At 43.3% G+C, this 25,410-nt stretch overlaps 1 protein-coding gene across 2 annotated transcripts in view; it reads right to left on the reverse strand.

Moving 5' to 3' along the window:
- Nucleotides 1-25,410, reverse strand: part of ALG6 (ALG6 alpha-1,3-glucosyltransferase) — a 53,483-nt gene that overhangs the window by 9,805 nt on the left and 18,268 nt on the right. Inside the window, exons 3-9 of one of the 2 annotated variants that reach the window (XM_044004893.1) lie at nt 21,762-21,846; nt 17,181-17,270; nt 15,420-15,508; nt 8,357-8,439; nt 7,646-7,710; nt 4,911-5,081; nt 1,294-1,429 (exon numbers count right to left, since the gene is read on the reverse strand). In XM_044004893.1, the coding sequence (XP_043860828.1) occupies nt 1,294-1,429; nt 4,911-5,081; nt 7,646-7,710; nt 8,357-8,439; nt 15,420-15,508; nt 17,181-17,270; nt 21,762-21,846 (719 nt within the window). Of the gene's footprint in view, nt 1-1,293; nt 1,430-4,910; nt 5,097-7,645; nt 7,711-8,356; nt 8,440-15,419; nt 15,509-17,180; nt 17,271-21,761; nt 21,847-25,410 lie in introns of both variants that reach the window. The other variant, XM_044004892.1, reaches the window with a different exon arrangement.

The raw sequence follows: 25,410 nt of genomic DNA on the forward strand, positions 1-25,410 counted from the left end.
AATGTTCTGAAAAGGTGATTTCCCTCCCAACATACTGTTACTGAGTTTACTGAAACTGGCTTGACTAGCTGTTAGCAATGACAGAGTTAACCACAAATAAATCAAGAAGTTTAAAGACATTCGCAGTTGTGCGAGGATCACTTTCAAAATTAAATCTGTAACCCAGCTCTCAGGCTCCCGAACAAACCCCCCCCCCCCTTGCACAGCTGCTTCCATCACAGCTGTGAAGGCCTGCCGTCCTCCCCCCAGCCTGAGCAGTCAGAGGAGATGGTCTTCCTGCTGTCCGAGGATTAGACAGGGATGGGGAGCCTGGCAGCACCGGCCAACAAACACTTAAGATGCCAGCGGGCAATGTTCTAACCATCAGCATTTGTTACCATTTCTGAAATGGAAGCTGAGTCAGAGAACCTGTGAGAAGCACACAAGCCTCCAGTTACTGGGCTCTGCTGACAGAGTTTAGCTGATTTATGTAAATGAAGGCCCAAGGAAATCATTTCCTGCTCCCCATAAAAAGTATCTGAGCCAATTACAGGTAAAAATAACACAAATATACGTGTGTCCATACAAACATCCACCTTCTTGGGCTCTTTAAAAATACTGGGCAGACACATGTAAAAGTTCTTTTAAAATATTCTAAAACTATTTTAATTTTTCTAAAAACTCTAAATCTACAACTTCAGTCTTTCTTTAAACAGCATTCGTTCCGTTAAAACTTCTCTTCTTCTGTACCACAAGGTGGCAGATTGTCAGGGTCGGGGCTCTGAAGGACACGCCATCTCAGGCTGGACGTGTTGGCTGGGTCTCTTATTAAAGGGGGAACCTGATTACAGAGTTTAGGTTACAACTCTTTACATAATACTACATCAAAGAAGTCTGATAAAACTGAAACAAAGTTCAGAAGCGCCAGTAAAAATGAGTGTCACTAAGCGTCCACTGAGGGTCTGTTTCTGAGGTTTCCCAAGGGATTTCCTTGGGCTGCAGGAAGGAGGGTGGCTTCTCTCCCAAGGAGCTGCCAACTCTACAGCTGCATCTTCTGACGCCATCATTTACTACGGAAAGCATCTCAGTGGAAAAATGTCGGCCCGCAATCGGGTCAGATGATGGCATCGCTGTTCCCCTCTGAGACTCTCCCAGAAGATGCCAGCTGAGCTCGGGCTTAAATCCTGGGCTAAATAACTGGCAAAGAGGGAGTTCAGGAGGGGCCCAGCTCAAGTGACCAGCCCTCATGTGTCTTCTACACAAAACCCCTAAAGGTCAAGGGGGAGGCTTCTCAAGGGAATTCAGCAAACATGCCTCAAAGAGTCCCCGGCCAATGGGGAAGAGTCTTCTTAGCACTTGGGTGGTCTGCTCCACTTGGGTACAGAAGGGCAACCAGCAGAGAGCAAAGGCAGCAGCCACCGTGCAGATGAGTTTAATGAGCAGCAACAACCTGGGGTAGAAAGAAGCAGGCGAAGAACAGGGTTAATTCTCGACATTGTCCTCCTGCTTACTTCTCAGTCTACTTCCCATCACAAGTCACGGGACAAAACATGAATGCAGAGGAATGCTGAGTCAGCATGATTACTAGCACTGAGAAAGTGGCTGGGAAGAAGCCCGAGGAGAAGGTGCTCGGGGAGGTGACCCCTGCCTGAATCCAAAGCACAAAATTTCCCACCTGATGAAAATGCAATCTCTTCAGCCCAAAGACAAAGGGCATGTCCATGCCAGGCTAACATTTAACTCTAATTGCAACAGAAAGAAATAATAGCATGACCCATTTTAAAACAATTTATCAGCTGGATTCCAATAACAGGGCACAGAGATCAGACCTGCACCTTAAGTGGTACAGAGACATCCCAGGGGAGGAAATCCTGTCAACCCACACAGGTTAGCATCTCCCTGCAATGCACTGTCTCAAAGAGCGTGGCAGAGCCTGGAGCCCAGGCGGGGTCAGAGGAGGAAAGTGAACCTGGATCTTGCTGGCTCTGAGGCCAGCTCTCAATCCAGTACACCACTCACGGCTGCTCACACTCAAACATTCTATCAAGAAAACAATGCATCAAAATGCCACATGTTCTCTTCTTAGGGTGGCTTGGGGTCCAGTTCTCAGTATAAAACGGAATAATATGGAAGAAAAACAGATAAGATCAAGAAAGACAAACAGGGAATGCAATGCTCCATTATTCTCCAAAGAAAAGACCTGGAAAGTCAGGAACAAGCACTTGGGGGCTGGGATGTCCATGCACAGATGCAGAAGAGATGTGTCAGAACGCGCTCCCTTCTGTTTGAGTACAGAGGCAAATCTGGCTTTTCACAATGAGGTTCAGGATGGAAATGCGGCAGTGAAAGGGCATTCTTTGTCCAAAGGACAAGGGGGAGTAAAGCTACACGTTACAGACAAAAGCTGATTAAAGGGCCAGAAGGAAGTGTGCCACAGGACTATAGCACAGACCACCCGGGCAGGTGGAGAACATGACTAATGCTTTCCCGATGCGGATCACAAAACTAGCAAGATAGAGTGGAGACCAGGCCTTTAATCTATAAAACTGCAGACAGAGCAGCAACCTTCTGCTTTAAAGTGTCTCTCTGGGCTTCCTTCTGAAAAGGAAGGGCTGGGCGGAGAAAATCAACACCCCATCACCCACTGGGCACTGTCAGATGATGAGATGATGATTTAGCCTCCAACTTTACTACGATGAAGGCCATTTCATGGGAGCTCCTACAATTCTCCCCAAATCCTCAGCCTCCTCTCTCCTTTTGTACCTCTGACCTTAACCCCCTCCACCTCCAAATGAGACCATTTCTGTAAAGTGCTTTGCATAGTATTGGGCACGTAGCAGGTCCATAATAAGTGCGGATTCCCTTCGGTCCCCATGGTTCCAGTCGCCCTGCCCTTCATTCTGACCCATTCACTCCAAACTCCCTCTTCCCACTGTCCCAACCTCAGTTTACAAACCTATCCTCTACTCCTAGAAAACCATGTCCCCGTCTCTTCTAAACCATCTGTTACAGTGGCCTCAGGATCTAACTGGTTAAAAGCCAGAGTGATTCAGATGCAAGCAAGAACTGGCCCAAAGTCAGCTGACTGAACAAAGTCTGACAACTAGATAATGGACCTGGCAGCGGAAGAGAAAATGCCAAGGCCATTCTTCCACCTTGAGGTGTAGACAATATGGCAAAATGCCCTAAAAACCTTGGAGACTAGTTACCTGGGCTGGACTAGAGGAGAGAAAGGAAAACGAAGATGGAAGAAGTAAAGCAACAGGCCGTCCCTTGTTATTCTGTCACCTGGTACATCAGCACCTATTAAGGCCAAGAGAAAAGCCTGGTGGTCAATCCAAGGACGTCCAACACTCACAGGGATCTAACGTTTGCTTAGTCAGACACAGGGACACAAGCCAGGCTGGTGTGAGCTAAGGGTAACGACAAAGACAGACAACGTGGGAGCATTCTGGAGACGGACAAGAGTATGGCTCCAGACAGGTCTGCGCCCACATGCTCTTCACCTACTCATGTGCAGCAGGCCTGTGCTGTCTGGAAAGGCTTCACAAACTCCATAAAGGACCGAGAACTCTTAATGGCATCTAAGTTAACCTGAGATGTTAGATGATCAGGCACAGGAAGACTGGAGATGCTCTACCAGAAGGAGAGTGGAGCTCCATTGTAAAAGGGAACCAGAAAGGGGAGAATCCTTAGAATCGTGCCATTACACAAAGAATTGGAGGGATGCTTGATGCTGACAAAATAACAGATCTAAGTCAACAGAGAGGAGACATTTTGCAGAATGCCGGCAGATCAAAGTAGGATGGATGGGGCAGCTAGGTGGTGCAGTGGATAAAGCACAAGCCTTGGATTCAGGAGGACCTGAGTTCAAATCCAGGCTCAGACACTTGACACTTACTAGCAGTGTGACCCTGGGCAAGTCACTTAACCCCCGTTGCCCTGCAAAAAAATAAAATAAAATAAAAATAAAAAGTAGGATGGAGAAAGCGTAGGCAGTGTCGGATCTGAGCTCTCCAGAAGGAAGGACCAGCAATCTGGACTAAGAAAGGGATGAGCTGCCTTGTGAGCCCATGAGCTCCTTGTTGACAGAAGCAGTCAAGGAGAGACTGGCCAACCACCTTTCAGGGATGCTGGACCAGGTGACCAACCCAAGGACTCTATGATTCTATTTTAAACAAGGTCATAAACTCTATTATCTTAAGGTGAAACATACACTCCCTCTCAACACTAGACAATCTAGTGTTCTCGGTAGCCAAGTCATCTCTGTGTGCAGTAGGTGCTCAGTCAGTGCAGTGGGTCACTAAACACTGATTAAGCGCCCACCATGTGCCAAGCACTGGGGGATACAAAGAAAAACACAGGAGAGCCCCTGCCCCGGAGAAGCTCACAGTCTCAGGGGAACACAAACAGTGATGGGCAAAGAAACCACAGGTGGGATTAATTGGAGATAATTCACAGAAGGAACCACTGGAAGGAAAGGGGGGGGTGGAGATGAGGAGAAAAGGCTCCAGGAACGAGGGGAAGTGCATGGTAGAAAAGGACCACCAAGATGGGGAGAGGGCGCTACAGCATGAAGGGGCCTGAGCACTTTTTACTGGGTCCTGGAGGGCACAAGGAGCTGCGGCAATTTATTAAGTATGGGGTGACAGGCTCCTTCCTTTAGAACATCAAGAAATATTTGCTGAATTCAAGGAAGCACTCAATGATCAAGCTACAAAAATGGAGACTGGACCCATAATGGGACAGTCTGGGCACCTCATTTAAAGGCAGCCACTGAAAAAGTGAAAGAAATCAAGGCCGGGCAGGAGGATGCTGAGGGGATGGAGAACTGTGACCGTGTGATGCTAAGGAGGGTTTACCTGGAGGACAGTCAACTAAATGCATTCCTGAACCCATTTTCTGGATTCCAGACGTTAAAACGTACTCACCCCTTTCCTTTCAGGCCCCTTTTACAGCATTTGCCTAGCAAAAAGCAAAAGAACGGCAAAGAGTGGTAAAGTTCCATCTGTTTATAATTTAGGGCCAGACAAAACGCCAGTGAGCCTAGGATGTCCCAGTCATGAGACAGGCCAAGAACGCCCCACAAAGCCAAGCCGAGACTCACGCAATTATATATGTTTCTATATCAAGGAAAAGATCCACATGAAGCCAAAGAGCACAGCCAGGACTACACAATTTCTCATTTATGATAAAATACTCTAGAAGAATTAAAATATTCTTTAAAAGAGAATTGTTCCTAAACAGAAATTAATCATTAAAGCAGTAGAGGTGATCACTTAAAAATACAAACTTAAGCAGTATAATCTGTAAAACCGAGTACTACAGCACACGGTTTGTTCAGCATCAAAATATCTACAATAGGTCCAGTGAAATTTTTCCTCAGATAATAGCAAGGAGGCAACTGAATCGATGAGCATTAAGTACATTAAAATCTCAAAAACAAAAAAAGCAGCCGAAGGAGACGAATGTCCAGGTGCAGAGACCAGGACTTTTCCTACAAGCCCCACCTCTCCCCAAACAAACCAACACCTGTGCTCGATCCACAGCAATAAAAGGGCCGTATTAAAACAGCAGCATCCAAAGCGTCCGTGTTTTCGTGGCACTTTTCCACCCCAAATGTGTTTTATCTGTAAAATGAGGGAAGCAGGGGCAGCTAGGTGGCGCAGTGGATAGAGCACTGGCCCTGGAGTCAGGAGGACCTGAGTTCAAATCTGGCCTCAGACACTAAACACTTACTGGATGTGTGACCCTGGGCAAGTCACTTAACCCCAATTGCCTCACCCCCCCCAAAAAAATGAGGGAAGCAGAACAAGGCGGACTCTGGGGTGGAACTGGGAGTTCTCCTGACTGCCTCTCCCTCTTCTAGACAGTTTGCCAGCCGCCTCACTGCCCATTCCAGAGACCAGGCCCACGACATGCCACTGGAATGTCCACCCTGAGGGCCCATGGTGCTAAAGGGAGACTGACCCCCTTGGGCCCCTATCTCAGGAAGCCCCAACTATACTTCACACTGTTCCCGAGTCTGTCCAACTTCTTACCAGCCTTACCAGCCATTCTACCTCCTCTAGCTCTGAACCAAATGACCTCCGCCATTTTTCCTAGAAGCCATGTGTCAATCTTTTCCCTTATCTGCCCTTTGCCCCAGATTTCAGAGTCAAAGCACCCCTCCCCCTACAGGTGTCATAAGCTCCTTGAAGGTAAGAACTGTCTTTATTTTTGTACCAGTATTCTTAGCACTTGGCACAGTGTTTAGCAAACAGGATGGGCAGCCCCATGGTCTCTACAAGCTCTGCCACCTGCCCCAACACAGTCTACTTCTACCCTTTCCTTGTTCTACTCCATCCTTGCAGTCACCAGGGGATTCACCTTCCTTGGGCACAGACACTTTGGTGGCTCCCTATCACCCCCTTCACTGGGCAGCACCAAAGGCCTTCCCAAGCTAAGCCTTTGCTGTTTGTTGTCCCCCGCTATAGTCCCCTCCACCTACCCTACCAAACTGGGCTGCCCGCCTTCCCTGTGTCCTCCCCACACTTTCTAGCTCAGCAGTTTTTTGTACACATTCCTGATGCCTGGAACACCCTGAATCCCCTCTTTCCCATCTCATCCCTCAAAGCCCCACTCCAACACTGACCCTTTAACAAACTGCTCCCTGTCCCCAGCCCTGGGACCTCCTCACTCAGGACCTCCCCTCTCCTCTGAGATGCTGAGCAAGCATTTCTCTGTGGGTAGGTCAGGTCCCCCACCCAATGCCCAGCTCCAAAGTCAGTGAACATTTCATCAAAATGTTTCCCGTGGTCCCCCCTCCCCCCAATTCAGTGTTCTTAATAAATGTTGCTTCAGGTGCCCGATAAAACATTTAAACCAACTGAACGTGCTAAGAGTGCTGGACAGCAGCTAGTGAGTGCATGACGCCTGCCAAGCTGGGATGGGAAGGCCCACACAATGAGAAAGTGCTAACCCAACAACAGAGTTGAGTATCTTTTGCATGTCCTTTGACAGATACGCATATTAATTTCATTACAACTAAAACAAATTGGCTTCAAAAGGAAAAGCTGTTAATTAAGCAATCAAGTTGCTGGGCATTACGGTTTTTTCTTTGGGACAGATGGGGACAGTAACTCTAGATACACTGGAAGCCAGGCACATGCCTTAGAAATGGACTTTCTGCTGTTTGTTATTTGAGGGTCTCTGGTTATTAGCACAGCAACAAATGACCCAGAGGGTCTGAAGAGATTTTAGACATGTTGTCCGTGCAGCACCTCAAAAGAGGGAAGGAGACGATACAGATATTTGCCTCTTTCTGCAGCTCACTGAGCCTACGAAGGATACAGGCACACCCTGCTGGTGGTGCTCAATGAACCCAAACAAGAGGATTCTCTGGCTGCTGGCGTCTGACCACACGTGTGGGCACCACACCCTTCTTCAGCTTCCCAGATGGAGCCAAGAACCTGCCACTACTTTCCTTCGAGGACAGAGAGGGATGAAAACACACCACTTTTAATTAATCTGAAGCCCCAGAACAAGAAGACTTCTGGATAATACTCCGTTCATGGTGGATGTGACCAATTTCTTTAAGCAAGTGCACTAACAAAACAAAAATTCATCTATCATCAAAATAGCACCAGGTACTCCAAGACTTCTTTTCTAGGTTTGTAAAGGATACTGGAAATGTCCATAGTCAATCAGAAGCAGTCCTGGATACAGCAATGTGCAAAAGGCACTCGCAATCTAGAGAGAAAAGCAGTGCACATAGAATGAATCTCTGCGCCAATGAGGCAGGAGGTGCCACACACTGGGAACTGAGCCTTTAGGACGGGCCCAAACCTCATCTAAGCCCCTGAATCAAAAGGGCTGCCAAGTGATGTACTGCCTTCCAATGGGAAGGCCAGAGCTCTGAAGGAGTGGCCACCAGTGCAGAGGCCAAAGAGAATGGGGGAGACTCTCTGGGCCACTCCTTGGGCCTGGCTGTCCCAGTGAGCTTCATTTAGAGGGTCTCTTAAAGGGGTAGTGGGACACCAGGAACATGCCTCCTTGGCAGCCCCCTTCCCAATCTCTGTCCACAGCCTGCCTCCCTGAGGCCAGCCTCGGGCACAGTGGACTAGCTAAGCGATAAATGTGACAGGAGCACATGCCCTCTGAAATTCAGCCCCTCTTGTTATCGTTACTGAAGGACATTAAAATAAGTTAAGGTTTTCTAACTGAAAACCTTTAGTAGAGGAGAGACTGCCCGACACCCAACAATCCCATCTAAATCCAGGTGGCCTGACTTTGAGGAGCTAAGAAAACCTGTTCTCCAGTTTCCCTTGTTTGTCAGTGAATGAGGAAAGCATTTCCACAGGAAGATAACCATGAACTCCATCATCTGGATACTTGCCTTCTTTTGGGTGGAAGTTTCTTTTAAATAGCAACAGTATAAAACCACCGCAGGTATGTAAATCATCAAGTCAGCAACAAAAACTGAAAGACAAAAGAGGAACAGTCTATGAGCACGATGTCAGGGTCCCCTCCTCCTATCCTTGTTCTCACCTCAACCCTGCCCAGCTGCTTGCCCTTGAAGGGAGCCACAGCTTCTCGCTCACGCCTGATGGGCACCCCCAATGGGCACCCCCTGGTTCACTCTCCCCTCCACTGCTGCTTTTCACCTTATTGTCCTGAGCGATCACACAGACGGACACACAGAATGAACCAGATGGATGCATGACTTCCTCTGAAGTCCCCCTTAAAGAGCAGCAATGAGAGAATAGAGGAAAAATAACCTCCTTGTCTTCTAACTTTACTGGCTGCTTCTGGTCTGACAGATGACTGCCGACATGACGTAGCATATAAAATACAGACCGTCTAAGAGTATGCCGTATCAAGAACCCGTCAATATATCCGAGTCAGACAGAGCCATGGGCATAAAGGCTGACTCCCATCAGAGCTACAGGTCCGAGGAAGGACTACCCAACGGGGCTGCACCAAACCCCTCTTCACGGCACCAGGACTCCCCTTTTTCCTACCTACAAGGTACAATACTCATGTGCACAATGTCTCTTTCCACCAACGTATCAAAGTCCCTGAAATAATAATGTGGCAGGCATATGATAACCATCAGCTGAACTTATAAATGGATCAGAACCATGGAGCCCAAAGCCTTGTTCAGTGGTCTGATGGCAAGGCTGATGAGCTACCAACTACGAAAGGCATGACCCACCTGACCCACCCAATACTACAATATTAGAAGGTGACAAAAATTATAGAGCTCCAAGCTACTGTTGGGTGATAATGACACCAAAGACCAACTGGGAAAATTTTATTCCTTCAGCTTTTTGGATAGCTCATGCAAAGAGAAGAGATCCCTAAACTTGGATTGAGGAAGAGCTGAGTTTGAATACTCCCTTAGACATTCAATGGCTGTATGATTCTGGGCCTCACTGCTCAAATGGAATAAAACAATCTGCTACCAGGCCTATTCTGAGGATCACAGGAGAGAATGTATGTAGAATGCTAGGCATGTACTACAGCACAGGACAAAGCTACTCTTAAGAGAGTAGAGGGGCAGCTAGGTGGCACAGTACATAAAGCACCAGCCCTAGATTCAGGAAGACCTGAGTCCAAATTTGGCCTCAGACACTTGACACTTACTAGCTGTGTGACTCTGGGCAAGTCACTTAACCCTCACTGCCCAACAAAAAAAACAAAAAAGAAAAGAAAGAGAAAGTAGATGCTCATTGTTTTTTCAGGTCAGAAAATGAGCAAACACATAATTAAGCAGGATCACGTGTAGCAAACGCCCTTCAGTACTGATGAGGAAGAAGACCTTGATTTGCCAGACAGCTACAGGGAAGAGATCATTTAAAATGCCTGCAGAAAAGACCCCTCAAAAGAACAGTCTGAATTGTGCATTTCTGGAGAAATGCAAGCATCCTGCTTTAAAGACCACAGAAAACAGGAGAAGCCAAGATGGCCAAGGAGAGGAAGTGTTCAGCCAAGCTCTCCCAACAACTTGAAGTTAATTCTGCAGCGGCCGAGCCAACAAAAGATCCGGAGACATTTTCTTAGCCCAAGACAACTTCAGAGGCCAGCAGGAGAGGTCTGGGGTCCTGGGGGCGTCAAGGAGAGGAGGGGACCTGGCACACACACACACACACACACACACACGGCAACAACATTAGTGGTGGACTTTGGAGGCAGCAGCAGCTTCAGGAACTCTCAGTCCAGAGACTTCCCGGGAAGGGGACAAGTGGTCAGAAAGACATTACAGAAGGCCCTATGGGAGCAGTGGACATAGGACCAAGTGTTGTTTCGTAACTCCATACACAGTTCCAGGTTCTAGGACAGAGGGATGCTCACATCTATGACTGCAGGGGAGCAGGGCCCTTCCTGGGAAAAGACTAAAGCGCGGACCAAGAAAGCAATGACCACACCTCTTCCAGATGACCAAAAACATGCAGACCCCCAGAAGTGGCTGGGAAAACAGCAGGGCAAAAAAGCCTGAAGTTCAGTACAGCGTCTCCACCCACCCCCACCCCAAGGTCAGCGGAGCCCAATTTTAACATAAAGTTCAAACTCAAGAAGTAGACTGAAAAAAAAAAAGGAACAAACAACAACAAAAAACATCTGACCATTAAAAGTTACTATGGTGACAGGGAAGATCAAGACACAAACTCAGAAGAAGCCAATTCCTTGAAAATAGCTATGTACACAAAGCCTCAAAGTAGAAACTGGAAATAAGACCAAGAAGAACTCCTGGAAGAGGGATAGAAAGAGAAAAAAAAAAGATTCTGAAAATCAAATAAGAATGGTAGAGGAAAAATTAGGAAAAGTGAAAGCAAGGGAAGAAAATTATGAAATAATAATTAATAGCTGGTAAAAGAAGTACAAAAAATACTGGAGAATATAACATCTTATAAAGCAGACTTGGTCAAATGTGAAAAAGAGATACAAAACATCATGGAAGAAAATAATTATTTTTTTTTGGGCAGGGCAATGAGGGTTAAGTGACTTGCCCAGGGTCACACAGCTAGTAAGTGTCAAGTGTCTGAGGCCAGATTTGAACTCAGGTACTCCTGAATCCAGGGCCGGTGCTTTATCCACTACGCCACCTAGCCGCCCGGAAAATAATTCTTTAAAAATTAAAACTGGTTAAGTGAAAGTGAATAACTCCCTGAGACATTAAGAAACAAAATAAAGTCAAAAGAATGAATAAAAAAAAAATATGAAACATCTCATCAGAAAAACAACTGACCTAGAAAGTGAAAAAATCTACCAACCATCTCATGAAAGAGATCCCCAAATGAAATATCATAAGCAAATTCGAGGGCTCCCACAACAAGGCAAAAATACTTCAAGCAGCCAGAAAGATACCATCCAAATATCATGGAGCCACAGTTAGAATAACACAAGATTTAGCAGCTACCACAATAAAGAAAGAAGAAAACTAAGAGTAACCTACCTAGCTAAACTGAGTATTATCCTTGGGGGGGGAATAGACATTCTATGAAATAGAATATTTTCAAGAATTCCTGATGAAAAGACAAGAGTTTAATAGAAACACAAGACTCAAAAAAAAGTATAAAAGGGTAAATTTGAAAAAAAAATCATAAGGGATATAATAAGGTTAAACTATTTACATTCCTATAAACGAAGATGATTCCTGTAACTCCTAAAAACTTATTAGGGCATCAAGAAGGAGTCTAGGGGGCGGCTAGGTGGCGCAGTGGATAGAGCACTGGCCCTGGAGTCAGGAGGACCTGAGTTCAAATCCGGCCTCAGACACTTGACACTTACTGGCTGTGTGACCTTGGGCAAGTCACTTAACCCCCATTGCCCCGCAAAAAAAAAAAAAAAAAGGAGTCTATATAGACAGAGGGCATGGGTGTAATTGTTATGTTGGGATGATCTCAAAAATTTTTTTTTTTATGTGGAAGAATGAGAAAAAGGGATGCATTGGGAAAAGGGAGAAGGTAGAGGAAGAATGGGGAAAATTATGTCACATAAAGGAGGTACACAAGGAAGAGCTTTTACAATGAAGAGGAAAATGGGTGGGCAATGCATGAACCTCCCTCTCATCTGAACTGGTTCAAAGAGGGAAGAATACATATACACACTCAAGGAAGCAAGAGGAGAAAGGGATAAGAGAAAGAGGGCATGAGTGATGGTAAGAGGGAAGAAGGGGTCGGAAGCAAAAAAGACTTTTGAGGAGAAATGGGGTCAAAAAAAAGGAAAGATAAAAGAAGTAAATAGGATGGAGGGAAATACATGGTTAATAATCATTATTGTGAATGTATGGAATGAACTCACCCATAAAACAGAAGTGGATAGCAGAATGGATTAGAAACTAGAACGCAAACCATATGCTGTTTAAAGGAATCACACGAAACGGAACGAAACATAGAGTTAAAATAAGGTGTGGGAGCAGAATCTATTTATGCTTTACTGAGATAAACAAGGCAGAGGTAGGAATCATGATCTCAGATAAAGCAAAAACAAAAATAGAATTAATTTAAAAGGGAGAAAGAGGGAAACTACATCTTGCTAAAGGCATTATAGGGGCAGCTAGGTGGCATAGTGGATGGAGCACCAGCCCTGGATTCAAGAGGGCCTGAGTTCAAATCCGGCCTCAGACATTTGACACTTACTGGCTGCGTGACCCTGGGAAAGTCACTTAACCCCAACTGCCTCATCAAAAAAGCCAAAATAAAATAAAATAAAAGCCATTATAGAAAATGAACTAATATCAATACTAAATATATATGCATATATGCATGCATCAAATGGCAAAACATCAAATTCTTAAAGGAAAAGTTAGATGAATTAGAAAAGGAAATAAGACAGTGAAACTATACTAGTGGAGGAGCCCAACTTTCCCCCCTCAGAACTAGGTAAATCTAACCATAAAGTAAATAAGAAAGATTGTAAAAAGAATAGAATTTGAAAAAAGCTAGAGATGATAGACTTCTAGAGAAAACTGAATGGAATAGAGAAGAGTATACTTTTTCTCAGTTGTACACGGCACCTTCACAAAAACTGATCATGTATTAGAGTATAAAAACTTCACAAACAAATGCAGAAAAATTAAATGTACTTTTTGGGGACCAGACTACAATAAAAATTACACTCAATGAAGGGTCCTTGAAGCATATATTTAAAAACTAATTGGAAACTAAAGAATATAATCCTAAAGAATTAGTGGGTCAAAAATACACAAAAAACACAGCCACTTAAGGGAAATTTTATTTCTCTAAACATTTACATAAATAAAAGAAAGAGCAGATCATTGAACTGAGAATGCACTTTAAAAAAAAAAAAGAAAGAAAACCACAAATTAAAAATTCTCAAACACCAAAACAGAAATCCTGAAAATCAAGGAAGAGATTAGTAAAATTCAAAGTAAAAAAAAAAGCCAATGAACTAATAAATAAAACTAGGAGGTGGTTTAACAGAAAAACCAATAAAGTAGATTTAACAATTGGTTAATTTAATTTTAAAAAAGAAAGAAAAAAATTACCATTATAAAAAATGAAAAAGGTTAAATGCACCACCAATGAAGATGAAATTAAAACAATTAGTAGGAGCTATTTTGCACAATTAAATGCCAATATAACTGATGATCTAAGTGAAATGAATGAATATCTACAAAAATATAAATTGTCCATGTTAACAGAGGAGGAAACAGAATACTTAAATAACTTTACCTTGGAAAAAGAAACTGAACAAGCCATAAATAAGCTCTCTAAGGAAAAATCCCCAGGATCAGATGGATTGACAGCTGAATTCTACCAAACATTTAAAAAACAATTAATGCCAAGAGGATACAAACTATTGCCTTGATACCTAAATTAGAGAGAGCAAAAACAATGAAATAAAACTACAAATTTTTTTAATGAACATTGAAGCAAAATTTTAAAATAAAATACTAGCAAGGAGATTACAGCAAATGATCACAAAGATCATACACCATGACCAGATGAGATTTGTATTAGGAATACAGGGTTGGTCAAATATTAGGAAAACTACAAGCATAACTTGACCATATCAATAACAAAAACAACAAAATCAAATGATTCTATCAATAGATGGAGAAAAAGCTTTTGAGAGAATACAGCTACCATTGTATTCTATATTAAAAACAGTAGGGGCAGCTAGGTGGCGCAGTGGATAGAGCACTGGCCCTGGATTCAGGAGGACCTGAGTTCAAATCTGGACTCAGACACTTTACACTTACTAGCTGTGTGACCCTAGGCAAGTCATTTAACCCCCAATTGCCTCACCAAAACCAACCAACCAAACAAACAAACAAACAAAAACACTAGGGGGCAGGTAGGTGGCAAAGTAGATAAAACACGGAACCTGGATTCAGGAGGACCTGAGTTCAAATGTGACCTCAGACACTTGACACTTGCTAGCTGTGTGACCCTGGGCAAGTCACTTAACCAGCACTGCCCTGCAAAAAAAAACCCCCAGAAAACAAACAAAAAAAAACGCACTAGCAAGCATAGGAATAAATGCAGTTTTTCTTAAAATGATAAAAATAGTGTCTAGCTAAGATGAAGAGAAAGCACTATCTCTAATGGAGATAAACTAGAAGTCTTTCCACTTAGATTGGGGGTGAAGCAAGTATGTCCATTATCTCCACTATTATTCAATACTAAATTAGAAATGTTAGTAATAAGACAAGAAAAATAAACTGACAGAATAAGAATAGGCAATGAGGAAACAAAATGATCACTCTTTGCACATGATATGATAGTATACTTAGAGAACCCTAGCGAATCAACTAAAAAAACTAGCAAATTTGCTGTAAATCATCAGCATTTCTATATATGAGTAACAAAGACTAGCAGCAAGAGAAAGAGAAATTCCATTTAGAATAATTGCAGAAAATATAAAATACTTGAAGTCTACCTGCCAAGACAAACCCAGAAAATACATGAAAAAAATTAGAAAACACTTTTCATACAAATACAGACTAAACATTGGAGAACTGGAGAAATATTAATTGCTCACGGGTACATCAAGCTACCCATATAGTATAATATAATATATATTATATAATATTATTTAATAAAAATGACAATTCTATCTAAATTACTTATTCAGTGTAATATCTATCAAACTAACAAAGAGTTATTTCAAAGAACTAGAAAAAATAACAACAAAATTCATCCAGAAAAACAAAAACTAAACAATATCAAGAGTGCTAGGTCTGGAGTCAGGAAAACCACCCTCAACACTTACTAGCTGTGGAACTCTGAGCAAGTCACTTCACCTGTTTGCTTTAGTTTCCTCAACTGTGAAATGGGGATGACAGGAGTGCCTGACCTAATGGGTTGTTGTGAGGACCAAAGGAGACACTATTTGTAAGTACTTGGCCCAGAGCCTGGTGCATAGCGGGCTCTGTACAAATGCTTCTTCCCTTTCCATCCCCCTCCATTCAGAGCACCAAGTTTTCCTACCTGTTGATCGCATGAATAACTTATGCTGATTACTCTCATAACCCCGGGATGTGTGTAGAGCAATCCAGTCTGGATTGATGAACTGTGCCCTATAAAGGAAAACATGCGTGTGCTTAAGCCAAGATGTGCACTGTCCTCTTCTCCCTTTTATCACTTCCCACAAGAGCGCTTGAGCTTCGGCTGAGAATGAGCCCCCTTTGTTAAAAGGCAACACGGTCACTGAAGACTTTTTGTTCAGACTTAAGCTTTTCGAATGATATCAACTGTGAAACCAATTGAGCCATAAGGTAGGGTTGGCCTAAGCAGGCAGAGCCACCCACAAAAGGCCCTGACTAGACTGTCATCAACCCACTTACTGAGCGCCCACAAAGTGCAGGGCTGTGCATGGGAGTCACCAAAAACCATCTTTTAAGACTTAACTGCCATCTTGAGAGGCACCAAGGACCCAAAGCTGGACTTGGAGCCAGGAGGCCTCGATGCCACAGACATTTCTTGGCTATGTGTGTGAGGGGGGCAGAAGGAAGTGAGTCTGCAAAGATGCCTGAGAGCCACACTCAAGGACTGTGAAGTGGTAAAAACTATGATGACGTTTTCCTTCTTTGCCAGGGGCCTGTGGTCAGCTGTGACCACTCTGGCAGTCAGGTGCATGCTGGGGAGGCCACTGCAACAGTCCAGGTGACAGCAAATGAGAATTTGCCTTAGACTTGTGGCCAAGTGAATGGAAAAAAAGAGGGAAGATGTAAGATAGGTTGTGAACTCTTAGAATTATTTCCAAACTTTCATCCCTCTGCAGAGCACAGCAAAGCTATGATTTTTAAAAAAATATTTAAAGGTCTCATACTAATTTTTCCAAAAGTGGGAAACTGTTGAAACATAAAGACTGACACATGCACATGGATAGATTTCAGGTAGGTGCTATGTCGACTTTTCCCAATATACTGAGCACCACCACATGCTAAAACAGTGCTTGAAACCCCAAATTTGAAGGCTTTAATGAACTCCATTTCAAACTGTAAACTAGGGAAGCCATTACAATCCCATTTCTAAGTGAAAGGGTACCAGGCTACAGTAATTCTGGTTTCCATCCAAAAATACCAGTCAAATTGTTGTGTGAATATACATTGTTCAGTTACCTTGAAATCCACAAAGCTAACTTTCCTACCCAACAAATGATCCACTCTCCTATTACTAGTAGTTCAAAAACCAGGGTGAGTTAAAAGAGACATTTTTGCTTTATGGGAAAAGCCGGCTTATTACTTAGATTTATTCAGAGCACATCTGTCAAAAAAAACCCAATAGTCCTCTCCACAGTTGAGTCTAATTAAATAGGTATAAAACTCTATGAACAACAGGAAAATAACCACCCAAATCTGATCACCTTGACCTTCAATCCATCACTACACATGGAATAACAGGAAGTATAACTATAGTAAAGCTTCTCTACCAAAACTCCAAGTGAGACACCCTGATGTTCCTCTACAAGGTGGGACAAAAGGTTTCTCTCTTAGCACTGCTATAAAAAGCGTAAGGCAGCTAAGGGTGCACAGATGGTGCACAGAGCAGTGAGTCTGAAGTCAGGAAGACTGGAGAGCAAATCTGGCCTCAGACACTTGCCAGCTGGGTGACCCTGGGTAAGTCACTTAACTGCTGCCTGCCTCAGTGACACTCAAATGAGAAAATATTTTTAAAGTGTTTTGCAAACCTTAAAGTCTATACAAATGCTAGCTATTGTTACGATGATGTTCAGGACGAATAACTTACACATAGGCACATACAAGACTGTGGTAGGCTGTAAGAGGCGGGTAGTCTAGACCCCAGTACTGTAAATTGTTATCACTGCTATTGAAGTACCTGAAAAAGAAGAAAACATTCTCTCATTAACCGATGTTCAAGAAAAGAAATCTACTAAAAATTCACTACCTAATCTCATTTCATTTCATTTCAAACAAAGCAAATTGCTAAATTATGCTACACAATACAAAATGAGTTTGTCACTAAGAATTTTAGTCTACCCATATCGATCTTCTCCCAAAAGCTGTGTCAAATTCATCTTAAACACACGCTAGCAAAAGACCGTACAACTGGAAACAGGTACTCAAGGAATAAGGTATTAAATAATACATAGCATATATATTACAATTAATATCATGTATAATATACAACATATTAACCTATCGCTACAATATAACTGCAGTAATAACTGACTGCTAGTAGGTTAGGAAAAGAGAGCTATTACCCCAAACCACTGTTATAACAGAACAGACTGGGAAAAGAATGTCTCAATCAATCAACCAATCAACATTTATTAAGTACCTACTATGTGCCAGAAACTGTGCTAAGTGCTCGTTTTCAGTCATTTCAGTTGTGCCTAACTCTTTGTGGCCCCGTTTGTGGTTTTGTCTTGGCAAAGGTACTAGAGTGGCTTGTCATTTCCCTCTCCAGGTCAGGTAATCTAGGCAAACAGGGTTAAGTGACTTGCCCAGGGTCACACAGCTAGTGTCTACGGACCAATCTGAACTCAGGTCTTCTTGACTCCAGGCCCGGCATTCTAGCCACTGTACTACTACTACCTAGCTTCCCTGTGCTAAGTGCTGGGAATACAAAAAGAGGCAAAAGACAGTCCCTGCCCTCTGGGAGCCCCTCGTCTATGGGGGAGACAAACAAGCAACGACAAAAGGAAGGCACTGGAATTAAGAGGGGCTGGGGAAGCTTTCCTATAGAAGGTGAGATGAGGAAGCCAGGGAGGTCACTAGTCAAAGCACAGGTGGGAGAGATCATTCTTCGCAGGGAGGGGACCGGCCAGACAAAACTTCCAGAGCTGAGACACGGAGGGTGTCCCTGAGTCAGAGAATATGCGGTGGGGGCTCAGGGTGTGAGGTATGAGAAGACTGCAAAGGTAGGCGGGTTCAGGTGGTGAACTGTGAATGCCAACTGAGGAGTTTGTATCTGATCCCTGAAGCAACAGGGAGCCACTGAAGTTTACTGAGTAGGGGGTAATATGACCAGATCTGAGCTTTAGGGAAAGCACTTTAGCAGCTGAACAGAGGAAGGACTGGAGAAGAGAGGGCCTTGAGGCAGCTGACGCACCAGCAGCTACGGCCACAGCCCAGGTGTGAGGTGACGTGGGTCTGCACCGAGGTGGGGGCAGTGTCAGAGAAGACAAGGGGGAGTATTGGAGAGATGCTGCAGAACTGACGTCGATAAGCTTTTATCAACAGCTTGGATATGGGCGTGAGAGAGAGAGTGAGGAGTCAGCATGACTCTTAATCATGAGTCTGGGGAACTGGGAGGACGGTGGCCCCTCCAGAGTAATACCTACTGGTGGCCCAATGGATAGAGCATTTCAATGGAGTCAGGAAGACTCGTGTTTAAATCTAGCCTTAGATACTAACAGGCTGTGTGTCCCTGGGCTCTCTATGGCTCAGCTTCCTCATCTGCAAATGGGGATAATAACAGCATCTGTCTCTCAGTGTTGTCATGAGGATCATATGAGATATCTGAAAAGCACTTTGCAAAGCCCAACCACTATAGTAGTGCTACCACCACCATCTATCATCTTGCATTATATTGCTGTATTAACCTGGTTAGATAATCAACTCCCCAAGGGCAAAGACCTGTTCATTCTAATCTTTCTATCCCACCAGAGCCTAACATATTACACACAACAGAGATTTCAGAATTAGTGTAGATAATGAATAGATAGAGGAAACTGAGGTCCAGAGAGAGTTAAGTCACACACCAAGTATGTGCTTGGGGTAGAACTTGAACCCAGAGATTGCACTCTATACATTGTACCATCCTGCCTATGCAAGAAAACTTTGTCAACACTCTGGTCGCAAGGGGAAAAAACATCAGGTGGCTTCAGTCATTCTAAGTACCTTCTATGATAACAAGAAAAAAAATGAAAGCATCTAAAACTTAGTGGACAAGAAAGTTTTTTCTTTTGTTCACTATCAAACGTATAATCAATTGCCACCGGATAAACATCATGGCTCTTATTATTTTAAAGGAAGAATTTGCCAAACTTGACGTTTACAAATGTAGCTATGAACCCAACCCCATGTTTCAGACAGGTCCACAACACCAACCCTCTCCTCATTATAAACGCAATTTCAAAGATAAAGGGGAATGGAATTTCTGAAGGTGGTACAATTTTGAGCATGTACAATAAAGCCCGCTCCACTAGATAAAAGACTGACTTTGTTTCAGGAAAATAAGATAGAAAAATAAGACATCAGAGCCTTTAAATATGATTCTGAAACAAAGTGCCAAGTCTTTCATAATCGCCAGGAGGCACGTTCTTGGTTTTTCCAGGCTATCCGCTCGAATGCAGAAAACTCTTGACATTTATTACAATAAATGATATTTCTTGAATTCCTCATGAGCTGCCTGAAGTAGCTTATGAACAATTGATAATAAATCACATTTCTTTGAGCTGCATCTCTCTGTTCCTGAGCTCACAGCTCAAAATTGTTCACGCTGACGCCAGTTACTCTTCAAATGGACTTTAATCTCCTGTAGATCCCTAGTAAGATTTCCTCTTACTTTACTATGACCACTTTAGTTGCTAATTACCAGGTGATATCAACAGAGGCCACGACTGAAGCAAACTCCCTTTAGGCTCACACTCTTGAAGCAGCACGGGGGTGGCAGGATGAATGAACACATGAAGAATGAACGGACGGAAAGCTATGTGCTTTCCCCGTGTCAAGTCTGTCCCTGGCCTCAGGAGGCTCGCTATCTAACAGGGGAGGCGACTCCCCAGGAGGGTTCAGCTGCAGGTAGATGGAAAGGCTCATGGCACGGTAAAGCCAAAGCGTTGTTTCCATTGAGGAAACCCCACATATTTACTCTGCTGAACCTCGGCGGAGAGTTCAGCAGCTCTGGCTACTAGGGAGGGGCGGCAGTAAGGGGATTATGACAACTTAAGAGGCATCGGGGCTATTTCTGTGGTTGTGGGGGTCTGGGCTGGTCCGCCTGAGAGGGTGCAGCACAAGACAGCGGCGATGCTGCCTTGCCTTCCGAGGTGGCTGAGGATTAAGCACTGGCCAAGTCTCTGAGGACAGAGGGTTAGTCAGCAATGGTCTTTGAGTTTTAACCAAACTTGCAGTTTTCTCACTGAAAGTGAGAAAATAATGCCTCAAACGAAAGAACGCAAAGAACTGGAAGGCCCTCAGGGTTCAAAAGCAGTTGTTGGGCTTTTCTACTTGAGACCCCTTTTTGCCTGAGAAATTTTTTATACAACCTGTTAAATAGGTATATGAAATAGATACACAAATCAAACATTTACCACCAAATTTTTCACGACCCCCACATTCAGCTGCCATCCCACATGGGGTTGCGATCCAGTTTCAGAAGCTTTGATCAAATCTGACCCTCATTTTACAGAGGAAGAAACCGAGGCTCAGTTAAGTCACAGGTAAGTAACAGAGTCTGGATTCAAACTCAGGTCCCGTGAGTCCAAATCTAATTCTCTTTCCAAGGCACATGAAGTGAAGTTCCTATAACTGTGGCTCTTCCTGCATCTTCCGGCTCCTAAGCCTGTCCCTTGTCCTCAGCCGCCCCTCAGCTTTCTCCACCCCAGTAATTCCTCCGGCCATTACCACACCCTCCTCCCTGGCCAGTGAGTTCGACTGCACCCATCCTATGCTTCAGGCTTCAGTCCTGGATTCCTCGTGCGCCCATCCTTCCCACCAGGCTCATTCCCCCTCCCTCCCAATCACACAGCTGTGCTAAATGGGTGTCCTCCAAATGTAGGGTATCTCCTCTCCTCTCAGGCCTAACCGCACCAAAGCAGGTCCTTTCCCCCCCCCTAATTGATTTGCTATACCCCTCCCTCACCACGGCAGCTGTTCCAAACCTTCTCTTCTCTCCTCGAGTCCCCAGCACCCTTCCCCCACCTGCTCGGCTGAGGACCTCGCCTCCAAAGCCCTTGAAGGCATCAGCCACTGGTTCCTCCCTGACCCTCCAGGCTGATGAGGAGGTGGCCCTTGATCCCACCCCCACCCAGCTTCTCTAGCAGGTGGTCCCATCAATCAAGCCCATTCTGTTCTAATCTTCAGTCTGCTCTTACGTAGCGGTTCCTTCTCTGCAGCATTCCAACAGGCCCCAGTGTTCCCTGTCTTTGGGAGGTGCTTCATTCATTTATTCAAAAGAGGGTCCCAAGGACAGGGAACACAAAAAAAGCAGGATGAAGGCAGCAGTGTTCTCCATTCGGGTGAATGGAGCCATTTTTTCCAATGGTGCAGAGGTTCTTCAGTTATTTGATTTCCTTTCACATTTTAAAAATGCTCACAAGCTTAGAGAACTACAAACAGTAGGAGTAAATGAAATGATCCATACCACTGCTTGACTGGTAAATTAAAAGTAATTTCTTGCCAGTGTCTCTGGGCTTCATAATCTCCGAACATAGGAGGTTTTCCAGCACCTGGAAAGAAAAAAGCAAGGGAATGGCATTTTAGCACATTAGTAATTCAGCTTTATTGATATAGTCTCTTCTTTAATCAGGTATCTTAAGGAGCTTGTTTTAGACTGCTACTCTTCCAAACTGATAAAAGCACACCACACCTGGGCACTGTACAAAAGACTTGTATGTGACTCTTAGCCTCAAACACTCAGTTGGATCCCTGACCACTAATGTGGGCATTCCCATCAACATAGCTGGCCACCCTTGCAGATCCTGTGGGGTCCCTGTCCACATCATCCCATAAATCCATTACTGGCATTTCACCCAATATAAACCTGGAGCCTTCTTTAATTTCTCTTGAACAAGGAGATCAAAGAAATACAGCAAACTTAGTATATCTGGATTTCAGTGGAGTCTTTGACAAAGTTTCCACTGCCATCCTTCTTGGTTTTTTGCGGGGCAATGGGGGTTAAGTGACTTGCCCAGGGTCACACAGCTATTAAGTGTCAAGTGTCTGAGGCTGGATCTGAACTCAGGTACTCCTGAATCCAGGGCCGGTGCTTTATCCACTGCGCCACCTAGCCGCCCCCACTGCCATCCTTCTAAAAAATGTTTACATTTTATTCTGAGCTTAAACACCAAAAACAGCATGTCTATAAACAGAACACAAAAAAGAGAATCATAAATGAAACTGTGAATCTTCATTTCTTACCATTTGCCTTTAAAAATAAAAGCATGTCGGGGCAGCTAGGTGGTGCAGTGGATAGAGCACCGGCCCTGGAGTCAGGAGTACCTGGGTTCAAATCTGGCCTCAGACACTTAACACTTACTAGCTGTGTGACCCTGGGCAAGTCACTTAACCCCAAATGCCTCACTAAAAAAAATAAAAAAATAAATAAAAAATAAATAAAAGCATGTCTTCACTTTACTTTCAAAACTGTCCTTGCTGGGATTTCCTTTTGTTCTCTTCTGTGCATATTAAAAATTGTTTCAATGGTTTCTTTTTTTGGCATCACTATTATTTATTAATACCTCCCTCCCCCAACTAAAAACTAAAAGAAAAGGAAAAAAATTATTAAAAATAAGCATTGTCAAGTAAAACAAATGCATAGTGACCATATCAAAAAAATGTCATTTTCTTTCTGCTCCTTGTGTCCACCCCTTCTTGTTTAGGAGATGCGTTACATGCATCCTTAGAGGCATAATGAGTCACTGCATCAGTTTTTCAAAGCTGTTTTTCTTTACAATGTTGTTGTCTCTGAAAAAACTGATGCCTTGGTTCTACTGGCTTCTCTATGCATTCAGTTCATACTCCCCAGGATTCTCTAAAATCTTCTCTTGCATCATGTATTATTATGGTGCAATAACATTCCATTCTCATGCTAGACTTGTGGACAAAATGAAGAGATGTAGGTCATTAACGTATTGATGTCACCTTGGAGAGAACAAACCAAGGGCTGTGCCCTTGACACCATTGCTTACAATCAACTCAACAACTTAGAAAAAAGACCTAGAAGGCCTGCTCGTCGAATTTCTAATGATGTAAAGTACAGAGAAGTATAGCTCTGAATGATGGAGTGATTATCCAAAAAGATCTTAAACTAAAGCAATGGGCCAAATAGAATTAGATAAAATTTCAAATGGAAAAATATAGAATCTTATGCATGGGTTTAAAAAATCAGCAGCATGGGGCAGCTAGGTGGCACAGTGGATAGAGCACCTGCCCAGGATGCAGGAGGACCTGAATTCAAATCCAGCCTCAGACACTTAACGCTTACTAGCCGTGTGACCCTGGGCAAGTCACTTAACCCCAACTGCCTCAACAACAACAACAAAAAAATCATCAGCATAAATATAGGATGTGGGATAGAAATTAAATTTTTATAATTTTGCATACAGACTTGCATGTTAATATCAGACCGAAAAAATATGTTAAGGCGTAAGTTACATCACAATTAGGAAATTCTGAACTTTGGTTCCTTTCAAATCCTTGAAAAAGATACTCACAGCTAAGAAAATTTTGCCCTTAGAAGGCAGTTTTTGCAATTCATCACAACTCACACTAAAGGAAAAGGTAAATTTAATTGGTCAGGAGAAAGCTAAAGAAAGTCTTTTTCTGGGGCAGCTAGGTGGCGCAGTGGATAGAGCACTGGCCCTGGATTCAGGAGTACCTGAATTCAAATCCAGCCTCAGACACTTGACACTTACTAGCTGTGTGACCTTGGGCAAGTCACTTAACCCTCATTGCCCAACCAAAAACAAAGTGTTTTTCCCATGAAAAAAAATTCACTTTTCAACTTTTCTAGTTCGAAATTGCTCATTTAAATTTACTTATTTGTTTTCTAAGTTTTAATGATTTCTAACACACTGAATTCTCAACCCTTAACATAAGCAAAGGAACCTTGACAGATACGAAAGCTGATCTGAGAGCACTTGTTTATTTTGGTAAACTTATCTTACAAACTGCCAGTGACACTGGTGATCTATGTTATCATTTTGGTGTTTTCTCTCAGAATCTTCAACCAACCATTAAAAGTGGGTAGATTATCAATAAAACCTAGTCTGAGAAACCTCTCTCACCTAAATCAGAAAACAACCGTTCCTAACAGAATATCTTCAGGAAGGAGAGAAGGAAAATAGTGCCAAAGGCAGCATAACTTCCAGCAAGCCCAGAAGAAAAAGAACAAAAGTATCTTGTTTGATGTTTGTTAAACCTTTTGATTCTGCCTAGTTAAAGAAAAAAGTTTTGAGATAAGATTTTGTACCTTGCTTGTTTTTTGTTGGTGGTTATTAAGTTTGTAATTTTTTTTTAAGTGAGGCAATTGGGGTTAAGTGACTTGCCCAGGGTCACACAGCTAGTAAGTGTTAAGTGTCTGAGGCCAGATTTGAACTCAGGTATTCCTGACTCCAGGGCCAATGCTCTTATCCACTGTGCCACCTAGCTGCCCCTTGTAATTTTTTAAATGTATAAAAAATAAAGAATCATCTTTGGGACTACTAAGATAAATCACTTTGTTATTTTCATGGCTCCAAGATCTCATCTGTATGAATACTGCCCCTATAGGTGATGACCACAACTATTAAATGGCACAATTCTTTTCCATGTCCTTTATAAATTCTCCAGAGATGATTTATTCAAAAGGCTAAGAAATTTCTGCCTTTAGATCAGGGTGTTTAAAGTTAGGGTCAATGAACTTGTTCATTTTTTAAAATATTCTGATAACTGGGGGATGGAGAGTAAGATGGCACTGTAAAAGCAGGGACTCAACTGAGTTCTCCCAAATTTCCCTCCAAACAACTTTAAAACACGCCTCAAATGAATTCTGAATTGGCAGAATCAACAGAAAAAGGGGGTGAAATAATTTTCTAACCCAAGACAGCTTTGAAAGTCAGCAGGGGTAGATCAATGGAATAGGCTAGGCTCAGGAAATGCAGTAGTAAATGACACTAGTAATGTAGTGTTTGATAAATGCAAAGACTCCAGCTTCTGGGATAGGAACTCAGTATTTGACAAAAACTGCTGGGAAAACTGGAAGATAGTATGGCAGAAATTAGGCATAGACCAACATCTTACACCTTATACTA

This window comes from Dromiciops gliroides, chromosome 4 (genome assembly GCF_019393635.1).
Source record: "Dromiciops gliroides isolate mDroGli1 chromosome 4, mDroGli1.pri, whole genome shotgun sequence".
Taxonomy (NCBI): Eukaryota; Metazoa; Chordata; class Mammalia; order Microbiotheria; family Microbiotheriidae; genus Dromiciops; species Dromiciops gliroides.